Source organism: Verticillium nonalfalfae (genome assembly GCF_003724135.2).
Source record: "Verticillium nonalfalfae strain VnAa140/NRRL 66861 chromosome Unknown scaffold_91, whole genome shotgun sequence".
In the NCBI taxonomy this organism is placed as follows: Eukaryota; Fungi; Ascomycota; class Sordariomycetes; order Glomerellales; family Plectosphaerellaceae; genus Verticillium; species Verticillium nonalfalfae.
This window is the reverse complement of record NW_021167316.1, coordinates 57245-79211: the sequence shown is the minus strand read 5'-3', so window position 1 is coordinate 79211 and position 21967 is coordinate 57245. Positions and strand designations below refer to the sequence as shown.

At 54.1% G+C, this 21967-nt stretch overlaps 6 protein-coding genes across 6 annotated transcripts; 2 read left to right on the top strand and 4 right to left on the bottom strand.

The window, feature by feature from the left end:
- Nucleotides 1-1066: 1066 nt before the first annotated feature.
- D7B24_009341 (uncharacterized protein) lies at nucleotides 1067-1900 on the bottom strand (the record flags this gene model as incomplete). The annotated part of the gene is made up of 1 exon (XM_028643416.1): nucleotides 1067-1900. The coding sequence occupies one exon, from the start codon at nucleotides 1898-1900 to the stop codon at nucleotides 1067-1069; it is 834 nt and encodes a 277-aa protein (XP_028493034.1).
- Nucleotides 1901-5022: 3122 nt separating this feature from the next.
- On the bottom strand, nucleotides 5023-7968 carry RSU1 (Ras suppressor protein 1; the record flags this gene model as incomplete). The annotated part of the gene is made up of 4 exons (XM_028643415.1): nucleotides 5023-6666; nucleotides 6715-7737; nucleotides 7800-7816; nucleotides 7932-7968. 4 exons carry the CDS (start codon nucleotides 7966-7968, stop codon nucleotides 5023-5025), a joined length of 2721 nt encoding a protein of 906 aa, XP_028493033.1.
- Nucleotides 7969-12770: 4802 nt separating this feature from the next.
- D7B24_009339 (uncharacterized protein) lies at nucleotides 12771-13115 on the top strand (the record flags this gene model as incomplete). Its single annotated transcript, XM_028643414.1, has 1 exon — nucleotides 12771-13115. One exon carries the CDS (start codon nucleotides 12771-12773, stop codon nucleotides 13113-13115), a length of 345 nt encoding a protein of 114 aa, XP_028493032.1.
- Nucleotides 13116-13407: 292 nt separating this feature from the next.
- Nucleotides 13408-15343, top strand: D7B24_009338 (uncharacterized protein; the record flags this gene model as incomplete). The annotated part of the gene is made up of 4 exons (XM_028643413.1): nucleotides 13408-13606; nucleotides 13671-14088; nucleotides 14145-15096; nucleotides 15161-15343. 4 exons carry the CDS (start codon nucleotides 13408-13410, stop codon nucleotides 15341-15343), a joined length of 1752 nt encoding a protein of 583 aa, XP_028493031.1.
- A 263-nt stretch (nucleotides 15344-15606) lies between these two features.
- Nucleotides 15607-17763, bottom strand: D7B24_009337 (uncharacterized protein; the record flags this gene model as incomplete). Its single annotated transcript, XM_028643412.1, has 3 exons — nucleotides 15607-16157; nucleotides 16219-16552; nucleotides 17740-17763. The coding sequence occupies 3 exons, from the start codon at nucleotides 17761-17763 to the stop codon at nucleotides 15607-15609; spliced, it is 909 nt and encodes a 302-aa protein (XP_028493030.1).
- A 2703-nt stretch (nucleotides 17764-20466) lies between these two features.
- D7B24_009336 (uncharacterized protein) lies at nucleotides 20467-20955 on the bottom strand (the record flags this gene model as incomplete). Its single annotated transcript, XM_028643411.1, has 1 exon — nucleotides 20467-20955. The coding sequence occupies one exon, from the start codon at nucleotides 20953-20955 to the stop codon at nucleotides 20467-20469; it is 489 nt and encodes a 162-aa protein (XP_028493029.1).
- Between the last annotated feature and the right edge of the window lie 1012 nt (nucleotides 20956-21967).

Below are 21967 nucleotides of genomic sequence, written 5' to 3'. Positions count from 1 at the left end.
GTGTCATCTGGGTGCCTTGCGGTTTCGCCAGGGCACGATGTTTCGGCTGAAAGCTGAAGGTGATCGGGGGGGGAAAAGTAACACAGTGGGGTTGTCAGAAATTTGCTTGTCGGACGAAGCGTTCCTTATCGCCACTGAAGCCGGCGCCCACGTCTGGTTGGCGGTGAGTGACGTGACAGCTCTGGGCCCTATTAGCACCATTGGAACATGAAAAATGCAGCGAAGAAGAATGGATCACACTGACCACTTTGAAAGATCACAGGCACGCCATTCGGACAGAATGAACAGCAGCACCACAAAGGCAAACTCATTCTTCCTATCTACCGCCTCCTGCCATTTTAGCCCTACGTCGTATTCAGTCTACTCAGCGCTTCCCCTAGCGGGGGCTCCAGAACGCTAATTGGCATGACCTAAGACGGTGAACCGTTGACTCTGGATGAAGCAGTTTGACGCCCGAGATCCCAGATTGATGGAATAGACGCATGAGCTATTGAGAATGAGAACCACAGGGTTGGGTAGAGGTCCTGAATGCCGACGCCGGAATTGTCAACGGTAACATTCAGGCACAACTGCTGCCACATTGCCATTGACCCCTTTGACATACGGCGCCTAGTCAGTAGGGATGTGATAGAAGTATCAGATGATGGTTGAGGGACTGTAGGCAGAGTAGTCTGTCGATAGTGATGCCTCTATTTTACTCCTGTTCCTAGCTCCTGAAACACTAAAACTTGCCTCGCTTGATATGCATCCGTCGCGAAAACAAGCCTCTGGCGGATGGGTTCCCGTCCCAAGAGAGCTCGCCTCTCTGTAACCGCACTTGTGCTCCAGCACTGCACTCGTATGGCGACACGGCCATGTTTGTACGAAACACTAGATTACGAATACTGATGGAAACTCAGTGTTGTGAGTAAAAATATTTCATTTCGATCGCAAGCAAGGCTATGTAAAATGCTAAAAGAGACGACTCCCATGCTAACACCCCTGGTACGCCCATCTGATAATCTCAACCAAGTGAACACACTCCATAACTTAAACACCGGAGAAGAACTTGAGAAAAAGAGCCTTCTCAAATGTTGTTGGTGCCCTCGTCGTCAATGTTCTCGTCAAAGACCAGTCCAGCAGGCCGAGCCTTGCGAATGTTCTCAGCAAAGTTTTCGTTCTTGATGGCGATAGAGCCAGCCTCCCAGTTGTGCGTCAGCATCCTGTCCCTCTGCTCGACGGTGTCCCAGCCAAAGTACCCGAGAAGCGGGCCCGTGATCCACTGGTTCCGGTGGTTCTCCGGCCCGGGACCACCGGCGTCGGCGCCATTGCCGAACCGGAAGCAGTGTGTCAGGATGCTATCCTTGTGGTAGACAATCGCCGGCTTGCCATTCTCCGCCGCAGTCCAGGTGATCTGGGAGTTTTCACGAATATCGTAGCCCTTGTGCTGGCTGACGGCAACGTGCGTAACGAAGCTGTCGCTCTGGCGCACCCACACGGCAATGTGCTCCCAGTCGTGGCGGTGCCCGTCAATGGGCGTCGCCGTATCCTTCTGGAAGTAGTAGGCGTAGAAAATGACGCAATAGCCATTGTTGCAGCGCTGGCGGGAGTAGACATTGCCTCGGTCCAGCATCTCTTCGTTGCGGCAGCCCGCTTGGGGCGGCCACTCGAAAGGGAACATGCCAATGGCGAGGTCGCCGTTGGGGCCGATCGCCGGTACATTGTAGCAGCTGTCCGTGTCGAAGTCAAGAGCAGGCTGGAAGCGCTTGTCGAGCTCGGGTGCCCGTCCGAAGATAGGGCCGGGAGGAGGAGGCTGGGGATCACGGGGAGGGTTCTCGGGGTCGTCCTGGCGCGCCTGAATAACAGCTCCGAAAGACGAGGGAAAAGCCGCGAGGGCGAGAAGTCCGACACTGAAAAGCATGCTGGAAGATTTCTGCTAAGATTCGAGAGAAAAAAAAACGAGATATGAAGTAGTTGAGGCTGGTGAGGCTGTTGCTTTTGAGTTGCTGTTGTTGATGATGGACGGTCAGAACTTTGGAAGATCACGAAGCCATCTTTATACTTGATTATTTCTTTACAAAGTTATTGTTGTCACCGATCTTGCGATCCTCTGGCTGGGTTTCGTCACTCCATGGACGCGACTCTGTTTGACGATATTCTTGGACGCGCACTGCGGTCAGCGTTGCAATGATTGACGATGATTGCGAGGCAAGGACATTCGGAGGATTGTACAAAGGATTCAGAGAAGGCTGAGCAAGGAACAAGCGAGCCATTCCTCAAGCGAAGCTGAGAACGTTCATCATGAACCATATGTCGGATCTACTGCACCGCGTTCGGGGACTGGCCCTTGTCGGCTCGCGCGTGCCCTCCTCCCTAATTAGTCAGGGCTGGACAACACCCCTGAGCCCCCGAAGCTTGTTACTTCAAGTGGTGGCTGTGCCACAGGATCAATCGATCTAGCCGCTGCAAGCTTCCATGCATCCCCAGCATGAAGTCCTCTATTCTTGGCGGCTCGCATGACCGAAAGCTTTAAGCGTCCATCTTCGTCTTCGCCACCATCCATGGCAGGATTGACATGTTACCCTGCGAACCAACGAACATAAGCTTAAACCCCAGCTGCTGAGCTGCCTTCCGGACTTGGCGTGACGTGCTGTCCTTGTCGAATAGACCCATGGCCCTCGTTTTGAGTCCATGCATGGCTTCAGAACCCTGGCGTCGCTGTTCCTGGCCAGGCGAGCACAGCTTTCGGATTTGATGCAACGCTGCGGCGCAGATCGTATTGGCGCATGTCATTGGCAGGAAACCGCAGACTAAGATGCATCTTGGTCCCGGATGCCAAGCTCGTCAGCCACAGACATCATAGGGCCAATAATAGGCGGTGATGTTCACTGCATTTCCTGTTCGGGGGCGCAATGAGAGGTCGTAGCTGACGGTGCATTGCGGAGGCGCGATCCCAAATCTGATTACCCGATTCCAGGCCTTTTGGGTATTGCCCGGCTACCATGCTAGAGTTGACAGACTCAGAAATTATTTTTGTCCTGTGTTTCATCTTGCTGATCCTGCTAGGCAACACGTAGCATGCCATGGGTTCCCGCTTCAACGCCATGCTCCAAATGCCCCCTCAACAAACGAACTATGGAGCCCAAGCTCACACACCCGAGGTAACCTGGCCCTCGCCCCTTTCTGAAAGCACTTTCCGTCGAGTGCCACGAGGATTCTGTGCGTCCCCTGCGTGTATATGAGGATGGTAAGGGCAACTCCTTCATCCTCCTCTGTCGCCAGGGGTCGCTTCACAAAAGCTGGCTCACACGAATAGCTCTCACCGCCTTGAGGTTGCCACCGCCATTGCTGGCCGTGCAGTAAGCTGAGCGGTCGTTCGTATCCATGAATGCTCGCTTGTCGGTGCGAGGAAGCTCTGAGGCCTTACCTGGGACTGCCGCTGCCACGGTCACATGCCTAAGTTGATTGATGTCGGCCATATTCAGCCGGCGAGTTCGTAGCGTGTTAGGGTGCCATCATGATATGGCCTTGTCAGGTCGACGATGTTTCTCAGGTTCAAGAGACCGTGTCTTCAGTATCATATCGTCGAGTGGTCGGGTCGCAGCATAATTAACGACCAACGCTTCGACTGGAAGAGAGTACACACCTTCTACATCCCCGCCTTCAATGCATACGAGCATCACGCAAAGGACGGGGTTGACGCGGCGTATCTGTACCGCTTCGACGATAAGGCCGATGCTGCGTTCACTGGGCTTTTACAGAAGTGCTGACACGGATGTCAAGTCTCTGGCATCGAATTAGAAGAGAGGCTTGGAAAATTGTGATGAATTCTACGGACGGAAGATGAAGTATCGACAACCCTGGATATAGACCGTTTGTGTCTCGCATTACCCGCGACCTCTCGCTCTCCCGTCCCTTCCCGTCTCGTCGGCATCCAGAGGCAAAGCCCCAAGTTCGAGATCCTGGTCGAACTGCGTCCTTGCGTGTTCGCTCTTCCCAGCAGTAGGCAAAACAGGTGCTGCAACCACCAATTCTGTCACGCCTGTTGCACCCTCCTCCGACATCATCTCGTGTCTCTTCCTCCTTGTCGCCTTCTTCAAACCCGTCCGCCTTCTGTTGATGCTCCTGATGAGGGCGAGCACGGGAAGAAGGACAGGCCACGTGGTGATGATTGCGCACGCCCAGAGCAAATCCCGCATAGGACCTGAGCTTTTCTGGCGATTTCGTGTGAACCATTTAGGTCGTCTAAGTGCTTGAGAAACCACCCCTATCACAAGGCCGATAGTGAAGTAAATAAGGAGGCTTGGATATACCGCCTGGAAGATGATCGCTGACTTGCTGGTGTGGTCGTCGGTGGACCCGCCTCTAGGCGGAGGCGGGATGTAGCTGATTTGGATAGGCACCATGGCTCTTTCTCAAGTGTATGTGTGTTGTGGGCCGCGATAGCTGGGGCGGGCCAGGCGGGTGTCTCCTCAGGTGATGCAGATGAGGCGATGAGTGATAGTCTTTTGTTAGGCTCGATGACCAGAAAAACAAAGGATTGTAGATAGAGTGACAGAATCTGACTCTTAAATAGTTGGCAACCTTTTGGTCACATGGTTCTATCCAATGTGCCCATTTGTCCATTTCGGCCCGCAAAGCTTAAGTCTCAACCTTGCCATGATCGATGAAGCCTGATCCTGAGGCCCAGGGGTCTGGCTGGGTGCCACCAAGGTGCGCCTTCAACAGGCCTCAAAAGGTCACCAATCTCATGGCTCGACAAGAGCTTTTGTCTCGTCCCACACAGAATCATACTCACTCGATGGTGCGAGCCTGGCATCTGGGGCCTGAAGGCACCGAAATTCGCACCGAAATACGACAAAGGTCTTGTGGCGGCGCCACGACGCCTGGAATTACTATGCTCCCTGTTCGCCCGGGCGCAGTATACAATAACAAATGTGGTATCTTCGCCAAAGCCAAGCAACATGCCAATAAGCAGTCTCGCCCTATATTCCCATTCTCAGAAGTAACGCCTAACGGCCCCGCAAAGTTAGTGCCTCAAACTCAATCGACGTCGTCGTCAGAATCGCCCTGCCCACCCTCTCCTTGTCCCTCTTTCCAGCTGGCCATCTCGGCAACAGGCACACGGCCCCGCAACCACCTCAGTGTTGCATCTGTTCCACGCTCGAGCACGCTGAATCTCGGCACACGGAAGCGATTTCCTGATACATCAAGCTGACGCAGGCCGCCGTTTCCGCCAAGCAAACCGATCTTGGGGTTCAAGTGTGCGATATCGTTATTATTGGCGTCCACGACCTGCAGACCCCGTATGCTCTCAGGGTCGAGCTCGATGAGGTGATTGTTGGCAATCAGCATGACCGACAGCTGCGGGAACACGATACGCAGATCAGTCGGTAGCGCTGTGATACGGTTGAGCGAGACATCAACTTTCTCGAGCTGCGGCGATCGGAGGTTGACCGTCAGCGGGGTCAGGCTCGTGATGTGGTTGTTCATCAGATTGAGCTCCCGGAGAGCAGGTAGCTCCAGCTCCTCTGGCAAGTACGTCTCGCCGACAAGTTTGTTATGGGCCAAAGACAGCGCCGTCAAGGTGTTGGCGAAGAACGTAAGAGATTCAGGAAACGTCGCGAAAAGGTTGTGATGGAGCTGGATTTCCGTGACCCGGGTAGCGGCGGCAATTTTGGAACAAACGACAGGGTGAAGCGACGAAGACTGTGTTCCAGAGCGGTCCAGCAGTCCGCCATTCTTAATAGGCCAGGTTTGGCTCGAAAGAGTGTGCGACCTCGATCGAGCAGGTGAGTGCGGCGCCGATGTCGGGGGAGTTGCGAAGTCATCCATGTCAGACCGACTGTCATGCTCACCCTCTTCAGGTGCGACTTCTTTCGTTGGAGGTTCGGATGCTTTGGCATCGTCGGCGATGGCAGCCGCGATAGTGTGCGCAGTGCTCGTGACGTCGTCGTAAGGAGGCGGCGGTTCCAGCCTCGCTGCCAGGGCATCTTTCAGCTCCTCTGTCGTGGCCGAGATGAACTTTTTGTCACGCAACGGGTTGCCACTCAGACGAATCATTGCAAGATTGTCCATCCTGGCGATCTCCGGCGGGATGATGCGAATATCATTAGCAGAGAAATCAACATGTCGCAATTTCTCCAGACTGAAGAAGCCTTCCGGAAATTCCGAGATACTGTTCTCGTCCGCGGTCAGCGTCAGAAGACTACTCCAAGAGCTGACGTCAGGCAGAGCTTTCAGGCGGTTCATAGACGCGCTGAGCTGGTACAGCACCGGCAGGCTGACCGTTGTGCCAGGGGCAACGATATGTGTGATCTGGTTGCAGGAGATGTCGATTGATTGCAGCTTCGGGAGAGCCTCCACGTCATCTTCAATAAGTGTCTTTGCAAGCTTGTTCTTCTTTAGGTTGAGTTCTGTCAGGGGCATCTGGGACAGAATGCCGAATGGAAGCAGTTCAAAGCTGTTTTCGGCAAGGTTAAGAATACGTAACCGTTCAAGATTCCCGAAATTGGTAGGAAGAGTCGAAACGTTGTTGCCGTGAATATCAAAGATCTCCAAATTTTGTAGGTTGGAGACCGAGGGGTCCAACGGGCCGTATAGAAGGTTATTTGCGAGCTTGAGGTCGCGCAGTGAGGTGAGCTGAGAAATCACCTCGAAACAGTTGTTTGCCAATCGATTGTTGGTCTGCACTCGTTAGTCTTCCTGCCAATCAAAATCTCAGACTCGGCATACCAGGTTCAGAGACGTCAGGAGGCGAAGCTGCCTGAGTCCGACAGGAAGAGAGATCAGCAGATTCCCATGCAGGTCGATTGTGTCCAGACCGCCAAAGATGTTCCCATTCCCGTCTTCATCAGCTGCTAGGTCGTCGGCAGTCACGTCTGGGAAGATGCTGTCGTCGATGAGCTCCATCTCGTTGTCGGCAGCAATCAACCTCGTCAGATCGACGCTCTCAGCCCAGCTCCCGTCGTTGGTCCCCATCATCTCAGCATCATACATTTTCAGTACTTCGACAGGCATGACACTCAGTCCCATGGCCGCGATATTGAGCCTGCCAGAGCTGCGCGCATCACCAAGACGCTGTTGCACAATCTTGTTCTTCGCGCTCTGTGTTCTCTGTGTATTGAACGGGTCATGTGTTACGGCGATCCCGAAATCGAAGCTGTTGTCGGCTGGCACAATCGGGGATTTGAGCGGGAAGGACTTTGGATCATCTGTCACGGCCAACGAGTCTGGGACCAGATCCAGATCGGGCGCCTTCTTCGCCGCAGCGCGCTTTGCAGCTTTAGCCTGTGCAATTTGCTCGCGAAGCGCAGTGGATGATTTTCGACTGGCCTCCATATCCGGCTTCCCAATGGCTTCAGATGCAGCTCCAATTGCTCCTGGCTTTGCTATCGTTCGAGGCGGCTTTGTGAGCCTTGATGGTGTCGGTAACGTCTTGGGTGCCGGCTTCGGTGCAAATTTGGGAGGAGCTGGCTGTGCAGCGGCAGTGCGGTCCATCGCAGGCAGCGAAGGCTTCTTGAAAAGACCGTTAATTGACTGTCTCTGCTTCAGCGGCCGAGCCGCGATTGTCTTGGCCCCAATCTTCGGCGGCGCTGCGATACCGGTTGATTTGGTTGGACTCGAACCTCTGTCGAAGGAATGTCCGATCGTGGAAGCCGCGAAGTTCGTCGGGCGGGCTGGGGTGGCGCGAGCGACGCCCCGGACAGAGGGCGTCCTCAGCGAAGCAATCCCCGAGGTACGCCGTGATGGCGTACCCTCAATCGTGGTCAGAGGCTGTCGAAAAGTATTCGTAGATGCCCTGAAGCTCGAGACACTACCTTCGTCAGGGCCAGAACTAGAACCTGGGCGGCTTTTTGCCTGGGAGGGCGGACGCATCGATCCATCGGATGTATAACTCGAGCCTGGCCTCGATCCATTGCTTCCTGCCCGTGACCGAGACCTCCTTGTACCGTCCGGGTCAAAGAAGGATGTCGATTTCTTGCTCATTGCCGGGGAAGAGGGGAGCTGCGCTAGTGTCTCCATTGTTCGCTCGGACAAAGACGGTCTTGGCTTCGAAGACTTAGGCCGGATGGTCCCGAACGACATGCCGTCAGTGCTGTCATTGACAGGCGGTTCACTATCGACAGGTGACTGGTTCGTCCCATCGCTCGGCGTGGATATTCGAGCTGCGGAGGGGCGTCGAGTGAGGGCTGTCGGTTTCTTGAAGAGAAAGTGGTCTGGATCCGCGGGAGGATCGCCTGTTGGGGTGTGGCTCGAAGGCGTCTGCGAGGGAGAGTGAGTCGGTGTGGTCGAGGCAGCTAAGCTCGGTCTTGAATCTGTGGCTCGTGGTCGGGCGGCAGAGATGTCTCGTCTCGGGCGAGGCGTCGTGGCCAAGGCTTCGCGGGGTTCGAGTCTGTTGGAAGGAATCGACGAGGCTCGGGGCAATTGATCTCGAGAAGCTGCTGGGCGAAGGCGCTGCTTCGGGACGGGGTTCAAGTTCTCTTTCGAAGCAGCTGGTCGGAGGTTGGAAGATGATGCGGACCTTGGCGTTGGAAGTCGTGACATGCGGGGAATCGCACTTTGGCGGTTGACCGCCGCTGGCTTCTCCTCCATGTTGAATATGATTTTGGCCTCTGCGCTATCACTATGCGTATCGGCTTGCAGCAATAGAGGAACCGATATAGGGCTGCTGCGAATGACTCCGAGAGCATATATGCACGGATTTGGGAGAGGGTCTTAGCGCACGATAGTCGATGATATCGAAGCTCGCCCGCGACGGGAGCTAAGGAGAGAGGGGGGGCGTTGCTTTGTTGATTGCCTAGCGTCTCGATGGCGGGGTCATCAACAAGACAGGTAGGTAACTATGTAAACAAAGGTTGTCATGCGGCAACAAGAGGCTGGACAGAGATCCTATAGTCTGCAGCTTCGAGACGACGACGAAAGACTTTCTTTGATGGTCGCAAAACGCAATGAGCGGAGGGGAAGAAAGGAGAGGAGTCCCGAATTCGAGTACCGAGAGTGAATGCAGATGCGAGAGCTTGTTAATTTCCCGACACCTTCCCCATGCAACATCACCCGCCACAGGTCTGGATTGTTTGTGGCGCAGACCGAACTTGAGATCATCACACCGAAGCTCTTCACCGGCAGTCCACACCGAAGCCAATACGCAACTCTTGACCTCGGCAAGCACTTGACAGAATCAATGATATGCATACTATGTGATAGCGAGGCATGATTTGGAACTGCTTTGCTGGTAAACTTGGGTGCTCTCTCTTTTGGTGGGCCTTTTCTTTGTCGCCCACCTGCTCGTGTACCTTGTGTATCTGGCACTGGACTTCCCAATCCTTTGCATTCGTGTTATTCTCCGAATGATTGTGAGCCATATGGATATTCCTTGCAACAAGCATCTCATCTTTCGAAAAGGGCCTAAGCTGATCTGAGAAATTCAGGCTTGCTGAAAATTTGCCTACCTTAGCCAGCCTGTTCCACAAGCGTTGCTCAGACACTCTTTCCCGCCCTCATAGGGCCGCATTCATGTAGTACGAGGTCGAGACTCCTGGTGCAGGCTCTGCCGCAGAGTGTGTTGCAAGTGTTGCAGGGAGCCTGAAGCCTTAGACACACATACTCCTCGCATAGCCCCAGAAATTCAAGGCTAGCGATACCATTGCCCTCTGTGATGGGTGTGAAACATCTTGTGGCGAACCAATCTCCACACTGGAACGTTCATGGATTTTTTCTCGATCATCAATCACGGCCATGTCAGAATTGACAGCAAACATGTACACTCCACCAGTCGATGACTCTTTCCGATCCAACCATTCGGCTTTCGGAAGTCGACGTCGCTGATTGCAAAGGGAAAATCTCGTAACGATACTGCGTATCCTCCTTTGTTATCCAGAGGATCTGACTTTCAAAAGCGCTGCCACACAAATAGGGCAGAGAAGCGAGTCGATCAGTGTGGTTGATTACCCCAGCCTTCTGAACTTTTTTTCAGCGAAATGTCAATGCCGAATGGCACTTGCTCAAGTTTAGCCGGGAATCTCTGTCTTGGTCAAAATATGCAAGCTTCCATGCCACAGTGTCAAGCGGCGGTCGAGATGGTGCCTTTTAGACGTTGCTTGCAACGATAAAGATGTGGAAACAGATCAGAGTAGGTCGGGGCACGACACCAATGGTGGCAGGGGGAAAGGGCCTTTTCGATATTCTTCTGCACGAGCTTCAGCCTGCATACACAGCTTCGGACAACCTACCAGCCCGCAAATCCAGTCAAACCTGCTCATCAGATGATCTATCTCACGTGGAGACCAGGTCGCGACACCGCCTCCACTCATCTCTGTCTCGGTACACCCTCCTCGCGGCCTCATACGGGGACATGAAAGGCCCACGCAGTCTCAGGGTCTGGGCGTGGCCGAAGATAGAAGTGATAGTTTCACTCTGCAGGCATCCTTGAAAAACCTGCATTCGCGGCTAAGAGGGTGGGAGAGGTTTGCAAGGATGGTGCCGTCTTGGAACTTGAACCGTCGGTTTAAATCCAACCCCTTCGTGGTCGGGCTCGACCACACCATGATCCCAGGACTAGATTGTAGCCCGTCCTGGCAGCACAGGCACCAAGACGTTCAGCTGAAGCACGCTCCTTGCGGAGGCTTGGAGAAGTTGCAGTCCGATCGAATGGCAAACTTGCGCAGAACGCATAGAAACTCCCGTCATTGCCAGCCGGATCAAGCGCCAGCCTCCCTAGGGTCAAGGCTTTACTACCGCGGGCCTCTCAGTGGTTCGAAGCCGAAGCACCCCCGTATTGACCAAGCTTGGAGAAATTGGCCCCAATCTGGTGACAGGACGCCCGTGGTCCAGGACTCTATTTATGATTCGCAAGACAAAGGAGAGAGTGCTGGCTTCCCCCTCCCCGCTATGTCGCATCGATCAAGCCAGGCAAACAATCCTGGCGGGAGTACAGACGATAGAGGGCTTGACCCGGTAGTGCGGTTCAATATGCAGAAGCGACGGATGACCGACCAGAAAACTTGTGATCTGTACCGCATGGCATAGCCGAGCGTGCAGGCAAATGTGACGCCAGCAGCCAGGGCCGCGAGTCTCAGGCACAAGGTCTCACCATTCATCACCGATCCGGCCACCGCAAGGTTGAGAGGCGCGACGGAAAAAGACACCAGGCTGTCGTGGCAAGTCGGCTGTAGCAGATGGAGACGCGTGCCTGATCGACGGTTGTCCGACAGTCGGCCGAAGACAACCGAAACCAGGGTGCCGCACCGCCGAGGACGACCAGGCTCGAAGGACGTCCGTAGCGCAAGCTTGACTTGCACGAGAGTGGGGAATGATTCTGGTGGGCCGGGTGACTCGCAGGGCCCCGAACCAAAAAGAGATTCTTTGCGCTCCACGAGGGAGCTCCGCCCAGCGGCTTGCGGATGCGGCCGCACGCTTCGTGTTTCCGAGGACACAAGCGCTCGACCCCGCACAGGCGTATCAAGTATGGCGAGTATGGGGAGAACCGAGCATGAGGGGCTGTCACGGCCTGCCCACCATATCGTGGTGCTGGCGATCTGCAGACCTGGGGTAAAGGCAGAGCTTCACGAGAGAGAGAGAGTGTGTGTGGAGATGTCATGGCGGACGAATAAACAAGCGAGCGCCCTCTTCCGAACAGCCGGCGATGGTGGATGGGGGAATGGACGGCTTTGGGCGACAGTGATTGCTTCAGGCGGTGTTTGGCGTCGCGGAGGTGGCTTTTGAGCGTACTTGCCTACCAAGGAATGCTTTTTGGCAATGCAGGAGGAGTACAGGGGACGCCTGACCGTGGCGTGCGGCACGGTACATGAGCCTGTCCTGGCAGTCAGCAAGGGAAATTAAGTACGTACCTAGTCTGGAGGTGCGGGTGAGAGCATCTAAAATCAATTGGGGCATCGATTTCCCCATTCGTCAGGCACGTCAGGTACTTGGATAGGTACCTAGGTAGGTAAGGTAGGTAGGTAGACATCGTAGTTTCCCATCAGGACCTGACCTCGAGTGAGCAAGTAGTGATTCTGGGAAGCAAGGAAGTTGGGCCTGGCAACCAACTGGCTGGTAGGTTGGCAGTAACGGACGATACCTAGCCATGCCCTACCTTGGGCAGGCACTTGCTGCCCGCCTGCACCTGCAGCACATGGTTTGCCTCCACTTCCTATTCTGCAAGTACCGCCTTGCAGGTGCAACATTGGCCGAGATTTCCTTTCATTTCGAAGCCTTCCTGCCTAAGGGCCCGGAACAGGCCTCTCCCAGCCTACCTTACCTACCCAAGCTACCTACCTTACCCACTTACCTTATCCCAAGTTCTGCCACAGGGTCACAGCAGCAAAAAGTATCATCACAATACCGGAACTCTCGACTACCTAGACACACAAATCAACAGCCGCTTACCCATGCCGCTAGCTGTAGCGCTCCCTTTATCCGGGCCTGTCCCGTCGCTACAAAACGAGGTATGAGGAGTGCGTGCCTGCCCTAGGACCCAATTTTAGTCGTCCTTGATCAGAGCCAGCTTCGAAACATCCCATCCAACAGGTTGATCGAAAGGCATCAAGACAGTCGACCGGATCCAAAGGCGTTACCCCAATTTCGATATCCTTTTCTTTGACCACAGCAACCAACAAGCACAGGGTGCGATGCACTTCCTCCTGCGCTCCTCCACATGTCACGCCACTAGCAGAAACGACCATGCCCCGGACCAGATGCCAGGCTCCACCCCCAATAACCGCTAGGTTCAGAACCCCGGTCTCTCCAACGCCCCCTCGTGCCAAGGCAGGCCCCGGACCCGTCTTCCACCAATGGCGGGTGCCAAAGTCAGGGTCACGATCACGTCGAGAACGCATCTTGACGGTCCGTCGTCCCTAAGCTGGTTCATGGTCGGGCTCACGGTGCTCGACGCACGCGGTGGCTACACGGCAGGCCGCCACTTACCCTCTCGCAATCCCATGAACGACCCCTCCCCCGGACGCCCACGACCACTCACCATGTTGCATCCCCGTTGGAACCTGCCAAACCCGCCGCTAGCTACAGTGTCGATCGGCTTTCGACTGGACAACCCGATGCTCCTGCAGACCCAGCCCATCTCTTCCACACCCGTCTTTGCGGAGAACCTCGCCCTAAGCGTCCAAGGCATCCTCCTCTGAATGCCATTGCGCTACGCCCCATTCAGCATGGCGCGAGCACCGCGACACAATCACCCGCGCCGCGCTCCTCTCCTTTGGGGTAGTGCTGCGATGCGGTCCAGGATGCCATCCTGGGGCCCCTCGCCATGCGGAGGCGAGGCTTACCCGACAAACATGTTGATAAATGGCAAACCCCCATCCCCAATGGCCACCCACCTCGACCCCTTTGCCTCGTCGTCGACCCCAGCCTGGGAACCAAATCACCAAGTCCCTTTGAAAGAGAGCTGCTCTCTCAGCCCAGCCTGCCGCCATCATGGCTTCCCACAACAATGAGAAGAACCCAACCGATATCGAGATCGAGCGCGGTCCTGACAACACTGCCGCCTTGGCAGACGCCGGCCTCGACAGCAAGGTCCTGAGCTCTGCAGCTCAGGAAGGTACCGATGCTGAGCACAGCTATGGCTTCCTTCAGGGTATGAAGACATACAAGAGCGCGGCATTCTGGTCCATGGGTAAGTGCAGAGATACCTCGCAAGCAAGCTCTGTGACCTATTGCTGATTGGTATCTGCGATCAGCCATTTCTGCCACCATCATCATGGAGGGTTACGACGTCACCCTCATTGGCAGCTTCTTCGGATATCCCGAGTTCCGTCGCAAGTACGGCGAGTACCTCGACGAGGAGTCTGGCTATCAGGTCAGCGCCGACTGGCAAACCCGCTTCAACACCATTGGTGCTGTTGCCAACATTGTTGGTGCCCTCCTCAACGGTTGGGCTACTGCTCGCTGGGGACATCGCTGGACCATCATGGGCTCTCTGGCCTGGCTCACGGCTTTCATCTTTGTCGTCTTCTTTGCCGAGAACATCGAGACCCAGCTTGCTGGCCAGGTCCTTTGCGGTATTCCCTGGGGTGTGTTCGCCACGTCTGGTCCTGCCTACGCTGCCGAAGTCACACCTCTGGCCATTCGCGGTTATCTCACCGCCTATGTCAACTTGTGAGTGTTGCTCGGATGACGCCTCGTGACATCAGTGTGTGTTGACGAGATTCTAGGTGCTGGGCAACCGGTCAATTTATTTCTGCGGGTATCCTTGCTGGCCTCGTTGACAAGCCAGGCGAGATGAGCTTCAAGATCCCCTTTGCCCTGCAATGGATCTGGCCTATTCCTCTCGGTCTGGTGGCCTTCTTCGCACCCGAGTCGCCCTGGTACCTTGTCCGACAGGGCCAGTTCGAAAAGGCTAAGCACTCTCTCCAGCGTCTCGCTTCTGCCCAGCACGAAGTCAACCACGATGCGGCCGTTGCCATGATGATCCACACGGACAAGACGGAGAAGGAGGAGCGTGCTGGTGTTTCCTACTATGACTGTTTCCGTGGTACCAACCGTCGTCGCACGGAGATTGCCATGATGTCGTTCATGTCCCAGATCACCAACGGTGGCGCTCTCTGCTACTCCGGCACTTTCTTCTTCCAGCAGGTCTTCCAGAAGACCGGAACCCCCGACAGCGTCGCCTACTACATTGGTCTCGGTGGCACTGGTGTTGCGTGGGTTGGCACTTGCATATCCTGGCTGTACATTCACAAGTTTGGTCGCCGTCGCATTTGGCTCGTCGGTTTCTCCAGCTTGGTCGTCATCCTCTGGCTCATTGGTATCCTGGCTAGTATCCCCAACCAGACCATCGCTCTCGGTTGGACACAGTCTCTACTCTGTGTTGTCTGGCTCGGCGCCTACTCCATGAGTGTCGGCCCCATCGTCTACACCATTGTCGCTGAGATTGGCTCGACTCGTCTGCGCACTCACACTGTCGTCCTGGGCCGTAGCTTCTACTACGTCGGTAACATCATCTGCGGTGGTATCCTGCAGCCCCGCATGATGGCCCCCGGTGCTTGGAACTGGAAGGGGAAGACTGCCTACTTCTGGGCCGTCCTCGCCACTTTCACGCTTGCCTGGGGCTACTTCCGTCTCTTCGAGACCAAAGACCGCACCTTCGGAGAGATGGACTACATGGTAAGCAGCGCCGCCGTTCCCTTTTCTATACTTTTATGTGAAGCTAACTCGCATCGTGCAACAGTTCCAGAAGGGTGTCCCTGCTCGCAAGTCGTCCAAGTACGTCATTGACGAGAGCGACGAATTCTACCACAGCCTTCAGCAGCAACACTCCAAGGGCCCAGAGACGACCACGTCTGAGTACCCTACACAAGCCGACATGGGCGTCAACGAGACCACTCGCGTTAACCCTGACCTCAAGAACTGAGCCGTTCGACTTGTCCCTGCTGAAATTTTACATTGATTCCACCAATTGAAAGTAACAGATATTGATCAAATTCTGTCCTTTATCACCCTCCTGCTTTGCTCTTGACATTATCGCATATCGTGATGAAGATGATCAATGTTGATATGTATGAAATTATTGTGAGCGCTACGCGGGTGTATGCCGCAACGCGTCGAGATTGTTGTTACATGGGCAGTCTGCACGCTTCTAAGCTGCTCGGATAGTGAAAGCCCAACACCCGAGCCTCAACCATCCTGTCCAAAAGGCGGGTACTCAGGCGTCGACATGTCGCAAGCGAAACGTACAAAAAAGTCGCTGTCCGACCCGTCTCCATCCACAATAATCCGTCCACCCGGCTCCTGGACCCGCGCAATGAATGAAAGCTCGCCTTGCGCATTCGCCCACAAAAGACGGAACGGCGTATACGTGCCGGCCTGCAGCTCAATCCTAAATACGGTCGTCTCCTCAGGCCCGTCCACGGTATTAAAGTCCTGCTCCAGGTCGGCGTTGGCGCGGGTCCAGGTCGAGATGGCCTTGTCGCCGAGCCAGACGAGCGTGATCTCGTCCGAGTCGGGCACCGTGATCGTGTAGGTGCCCGTGACGGGCGCGTAGAGAAAGGCGCGGTGGTTGACGGCCTTGAACATGTAGAGCTGAGCCGGTGTATCGTCGTAGATGCTGAAGGGTGGGAAATACGGGTTCGTGCCCGGCGGGATGCCGATGCGCTCCGTCGTGCCGGTGAAGGTGGGTTGCGTTATATGAAAGTAGTTGACGTCGAGGGACGAGAAGGCGGGGAAGTCTGAGTTGAAGAAGCTATGGTCGTAGATTGCGTACTCGAGACCGCGGTTGTTGCAGCTCACGTCGGGTGTCGGCGCCGGGGCGGAGGAGGAGGGCGATACGCTCGACTGGACTGAGCTTGGGGGCATGGAGCTTGGCAGGGCCGAGCTGGGTGCCACTGAGCTTGGCAGGGCCGAGCTGGGCGCTGCGGAACTTGGCTGGGCGGAACTGGGTGCGCCTGAGCTCGGTTGACCAGAGCTGGGTGCCACTGAGCTCGGTTGAGCAGAGCTGGGCAAAGCTGAGCTCGGGCGAGATTCGGAAGAACTTGGCGATGGTATGCTTGAAGGAGGCTCTATCGAGCTGGGTCTGAGAGAGCTTGGGATAGGCTCGAATGAGCTGGGGGAGGGTATGATAGAGCTGGGACCCAGTGAGCTTGGTTGAGGTTCGAACGAACTAGGCTCTGCCGAGCTCGGCAGGATAGAGCTAGGCTCCGAAGACCTCGGTTGACTAGAGCTAGACCCTATTGAGCTCGCTATGGGCGCGAGCGAGCTGGGAGAGGGTGAAATAGAGCTGGGCTCTATCGAGCTGAGAACACTCGAGCTCGGGAGTGACTCGAATGAACTAGGTAGGGGAATCAATGAACTGGGTTCAGCCGAAGCACTATTGGGAAGAAGGGAACTAGGCTGGGGTGATAATGAACTAGGGATCGGGGAAGCAGAGCTAAAGAAAGGCGGAAAGGAATTTTCAGACGGGGTAGCTGAACTGGGCTCGGCGGAATTGCTATTTGGCAGGATGAAACTGGATTCGGGCAGCAGTGAACTGGGAAAAGGGGAACCAGAGCTAGGGAGTGGCTCAGAAGAGGATCCTGTGATTGATGTGAAGAAGGAGCCAATAATGGATGACGAGGGCATCGAGTTTGTTCGCGAAGCAGATATATCCGCGCTCTTGCTTTCCATGGCATTCTGCGAGTTACTCAAGGTCGATTCGATTGGTAGCCAAGAGTTAGAAGGAGCCTCAGATCCGGATGCAGGTGAAGTAAAGGCAGCTGTTGTCGAAGTGCCGGGTCTGGCCTCATTTTCCAAGGTTGTTACCCGGCCCGTATTGGTTGGGTACGGCACGAACTTGTCGTGAGAATCAGACTGCCACGGCACCCATGGCGGTGGATAAGGCCAATTTGTAGGCCAGCCTCCGCCAGGGTGCTGCGATGTTGTTTGTGCAGACTGTGATCCATCCTTCTTATTTTGTTCATCATCAGGGGCGTCGGTCGGTGTGTAAATGACTATTGTGCCAAGATCTGTTCCTGTTGGGGCAAACGTGACTGTCGTCGGAACTGGTCCTTCGTACCCTTCGTGGACCAGAATGTAAGGTGGCCGAGCATGGAAAACTAATGTGCTGGACAATATACATGAGTATATTACAAGGCAGCTTAAGCAACTTCTAGGCCTCACTTACCGGACGACAGATGTGGTGCGCGTGAATGTCGCATCATCAGTGCAGGAGATAATTTCGACGTTCTGCGTCTCCGTAACTGTCAAATGAGTTTCAAGGCCACAGCCTTCCTCAAAAGAGGCCACCAGTACTGGCCATGCAGTGAGTGAGCCTACCACAGCTGGAGAGAGAAACTTCATGGTGGAGATCAGAAGTGAAAGTGGCCGACGGTGACAGAGCCAGGCGCGAAAACCTGCGGGCTGTTTCGAGAGTCTTATAATAGTCTCAGACTCTCTGGCTCTCATCTGAACATTTGTTCTACCGTATGTCAACTCCGTATCGCCACGCCATGGGGCATGCTGATATGGCTGAGCCTGCTGCCCATGCAGGGCATGTAAGGTTTCAGACCCCTCCAGACGAGTGCACTTGCGGACTTCCACCCTTGCCCAGATTAAGTTGCCGCGTCCGCTACGTGAGTTTAGATCCGACCAATCGAGATGTAAGAGGAAAGATAAAAGATCTATAAATCCGGGGCCGCTAATGAATCGAGTGGTGCCGTCTTTCACATTCCTTTACTGTTCATGTACATCCTGGGGAGGACAGGTAACGATGCTATTCTTGTCGAAGCTATTCAGGGTCTCGTCACGAATTAGGCATGATCGAAGTTGTTTGTTGTGAGTACACAGCCCGGTGCGTGAGCAAATCGTGTGATGCGAGATTCCAGCGGCAATAATCGCAGCCTTAGTCAAGTAGCAGCCAAGCAGAAGAAGAAGTTTCAGAGGGCATGTCCGTCGTATGGATGAACATAGCGAATACGTGGGCTTCCTTTCGCGGGCTTCCTTTCAGGATAGTACGCGATGAGTCAGTAGCCGGAAGACTAGAGGAATAGTGAGGTGAATGGGTCAAGCAGCTGAACTTCGTGGAAACCCCGTCAACAACTGCTTTTGTGCAGGTCGCTGTGCAGCACCAGTGTATCTGCTCTCATGCATGAAGTCAGCTTTTTCACGCGACAAGTCAATAACTACCCGAGCAGGCATGGGCTAATTGGTCAGTAGGGCCGAAGCAGGTGAAGAGAAAGATTACTCCAAGGAATGCTGCCCCAGAAAATGGCAGGTCTATGCCTCACGGCGGCCAGTCTACCGAATAATGCTAATGATTCGAAGCATGTTATGGAAACAGTTGAGAGACAATGCTTGTGGTGCACATCACAAGCTTGTTGACTTCTTCCCCTCGCACAGCTCGACGTGTGCTACATTTTTTGACCTGAGTAATATGTCAATTATATACCTCCGTGATAAGGGTCACATCTCGAGTCGAACTGGCGCCAAAGGTCGATCTTCGAACCTTCGTTGTCTCACAGGCGGTGGGTGGTACATTGAGACATACAGCGAACGAGCACCCGGTTCTCGGGAAGATCGCAGCCCTACAAAGATTCACCCTTGTCGAGTCATAGTCAGACCTCGGCGTACATGGGATATTTTTCATCCAAGTCAGATGCTGCACTAGGCAATATAGTGGCTGCACTTGGTGGATTATTCCGTTGCATGCAGGCTCGGCTTCCCCGGGTCGAGGCCCTTCTTCATCAGGACAATTGATTCACAAGTGGAATTTGACTCTTCTTGTGTTTTCCAGCAGCGGAACAATAACTCGGCGCAGATCTTCATCGCTCGTCCCCTGAAAGTCTGAGACCGTGCATTCTTCCGCGGCCGTGGTCAACAACAACGGGCTTGTGACCCACCCCTGCCCACCCACTCAGTCCGATATCAGGCTCGATACGTCCTAGCTGTTCGCTCCCTGCGTCGATATCCGCAAACAAATGGGATTAGGATTATTCTCTTTCAAGGAAAAAGAAAAAAAAGTACCACGATCATTTTGATGGGTTTATCTCATGCGTGCGGTCGAATGCATGCTCACACATGGTGTTGCGTTTCAAGCTCCATTCGATCATAGGAGCCCGATGTGGTAAACCCGGGCCCTAATAAGATCCTGTCTCAACCACCGTGCCCAGATCATTCCAGTCAAGTCTGGAAACTGGTGTCCAGCTGAGGTTCCCGCGATTGGCGTTGAGTCTATGTAATTAATTAGACATAACGATAGCGCTGTTTGGACCGACAGCCGTGACGCAACAAGCTTCAGCATCACTCGGCGTCGTTCTTTGCAAGAAAGCATAGTGGCCTTTCACGCATCATCCGTGCGCGTGCGAAGCATACACAGAGCTTGCTGAGTAGGTGTCTCGACCGTGGCTGCTAGAGACATCCGTGGCTACGCAGCCCGCCGGCCCACTGGCCAATTCCCACGGGCCTCGAGCATGTTCGCAGACATTCGGCCACTTCCAAATGGTCGCAGCATTGCCACAATTCCAGCTGCTCCGGATAATTTAGCCAATAAAAAACCAACTTTCATGGGAGCTGAATCCTTACAACACGGGGGAGAAAAGCCGGATGCCGAGCAAAGCCAGTCCTTACTGTATACTACGATGTGTAAGGTCAAAATTCTGCTGTTCCTAGCCCCAATGTCAACTTTCGACTACGAGATGGTGATGGATACGCATTATGGCGTATGCCGACTTTCTCAGTCGTCAACCTAGCTATCTGTATCTTGTTTTTGTGGTTGGGATGTATTTACTGGCGAGTCAAACGCATCCATGGTTTTGGCAATGAAATAGGTCAAAGAAGTCCGATTAGCCTCTGTTCATCACTTCACGAGCTTTGATAGCCATGGTTTACATTCGGTCATATACTATGCCATTGAAAGCCTTATTCGAAGTTGAAGTTTGTGCATTGAATTGGACATACTGAATGTGCCCAGCTTTATCCCTACACTGGATGATTGGACTCCCACAAGTTTCCCACGTAGACAAATTTGTGAAAAATTCATCGGTAATCCAGTAAGGATACGTTAAACTAGAACAGAGCCAACGGGTTGATAGAGTTGGGGTCTCTGGCCTGGACGACGTCCCAATGCTCGACGATGCAGGTTCCATTGAACCTAAAAATGTCGACAATCGCAGTTGGCTGCGCAACGCCATCGATGTCCAAACGAGAATGGATGAATGCCAAGTTGTTTTCGAAGCCCTGTCGCAGGACGGTCAGGTTGACGCCGGGCAAAGACAGGAACGGCACAAGAGCGTCTAGTGCGTTTTGGCGGCCCGACAGTGCTCCAGGATTGTGCTGAATGTAGTCTTCCGCGATGTGATTGAGTATGGCCTTTGTAGCGTTTTGCTCTACGAAGAAGGCTTCCACAAAGTCTGCTAGGATGGCGCGCTGCTGCCACGGATTCGCGCTTTGAGGGGGGCAGTTAGGCTTGGGTGAAAATAGTTTGAAAGAAGGGCTAGCGCTGGCCGTGATGCCAAGGCAGCTTGCAGAGAAGGCGATCAGAGCAGAGACACGCATGTTTGTAGTATTGCGCTAGCGTAAGGTGAAGTGCGGTTTGTAGTGTGGACTCAGGCTACTGCTATGAGAGTACTTAATATGTTCAACCGTAGACAGCTGCAAGACGGCTCCTTTATAAGCTATTGTCCACACATTGAAGACGATCCAGAACAATGTGAGGCTTGGCCAAGCCCCTCTGTCGTCGTAATTCAGAAGATGCAAAAGGTCGCATCATTTCCGGCGAAATCCTGGACTTGAGAGAATCTCGGCAGTTTGTCGATGTATGCCTCTCATTCTTCGGGCTTTTCGACACAGCATTACTTCCCCGATAAGATCTGTCAGCTCAGGCGATCTAGGTACAGCATGACGACACTGACAAGCATCCCCACCCTCTCGACATCGCCTCAAACCTTAATAAATGAAAAAGACTCTGGGCGCAGGTCCGCGGCACAAGAGCTTGATTGCAAGGATCGAATCGCTGTAATGGTTCCACAACGCTCGATGTTTCAAGATGGCCTACGCAAGCTTCTCGGCACTTTGTTCACGCTAGCCGAGGTCTTGGTGGCATTCGACGTTGATGCAGTAGGTCAGACTGAAGTGTCAATTGCAATGCCCTTTTTCCGCGCCATCATCGCCAACAAGCTTCACAAACAGCATCGCCATAATCTGTAGCAGCTTTCAAAGGCACCAAGAAGTTGGCTGACGGATGTAGAAAAACTGAGCCACCTAGCTGGAGGTCTGGGGGTCGAGTTGTCCAGTCGCAAAGTGAGATGTTCCTGGGTCTCGGAATGCATATGGCCTGTACCGAGGTGGCTGGCGATGTGACCAGACTAGATATGCCACTGGGCCTACATCGTTCGACTTTTGCGTTCACTTGGCCCCTTGGAAGTTTTTCGCAGCTTTCACCCCACCATGATGGACACAGTAAGGACGGTTGTGGGGCTCGTTAGCCGCATCGTATGTCGTATTACAAAGCCTCCACAGGATAGATGTGAACATCGGGAGCAAAATACTCGCGTAGATTTTGAAAGCA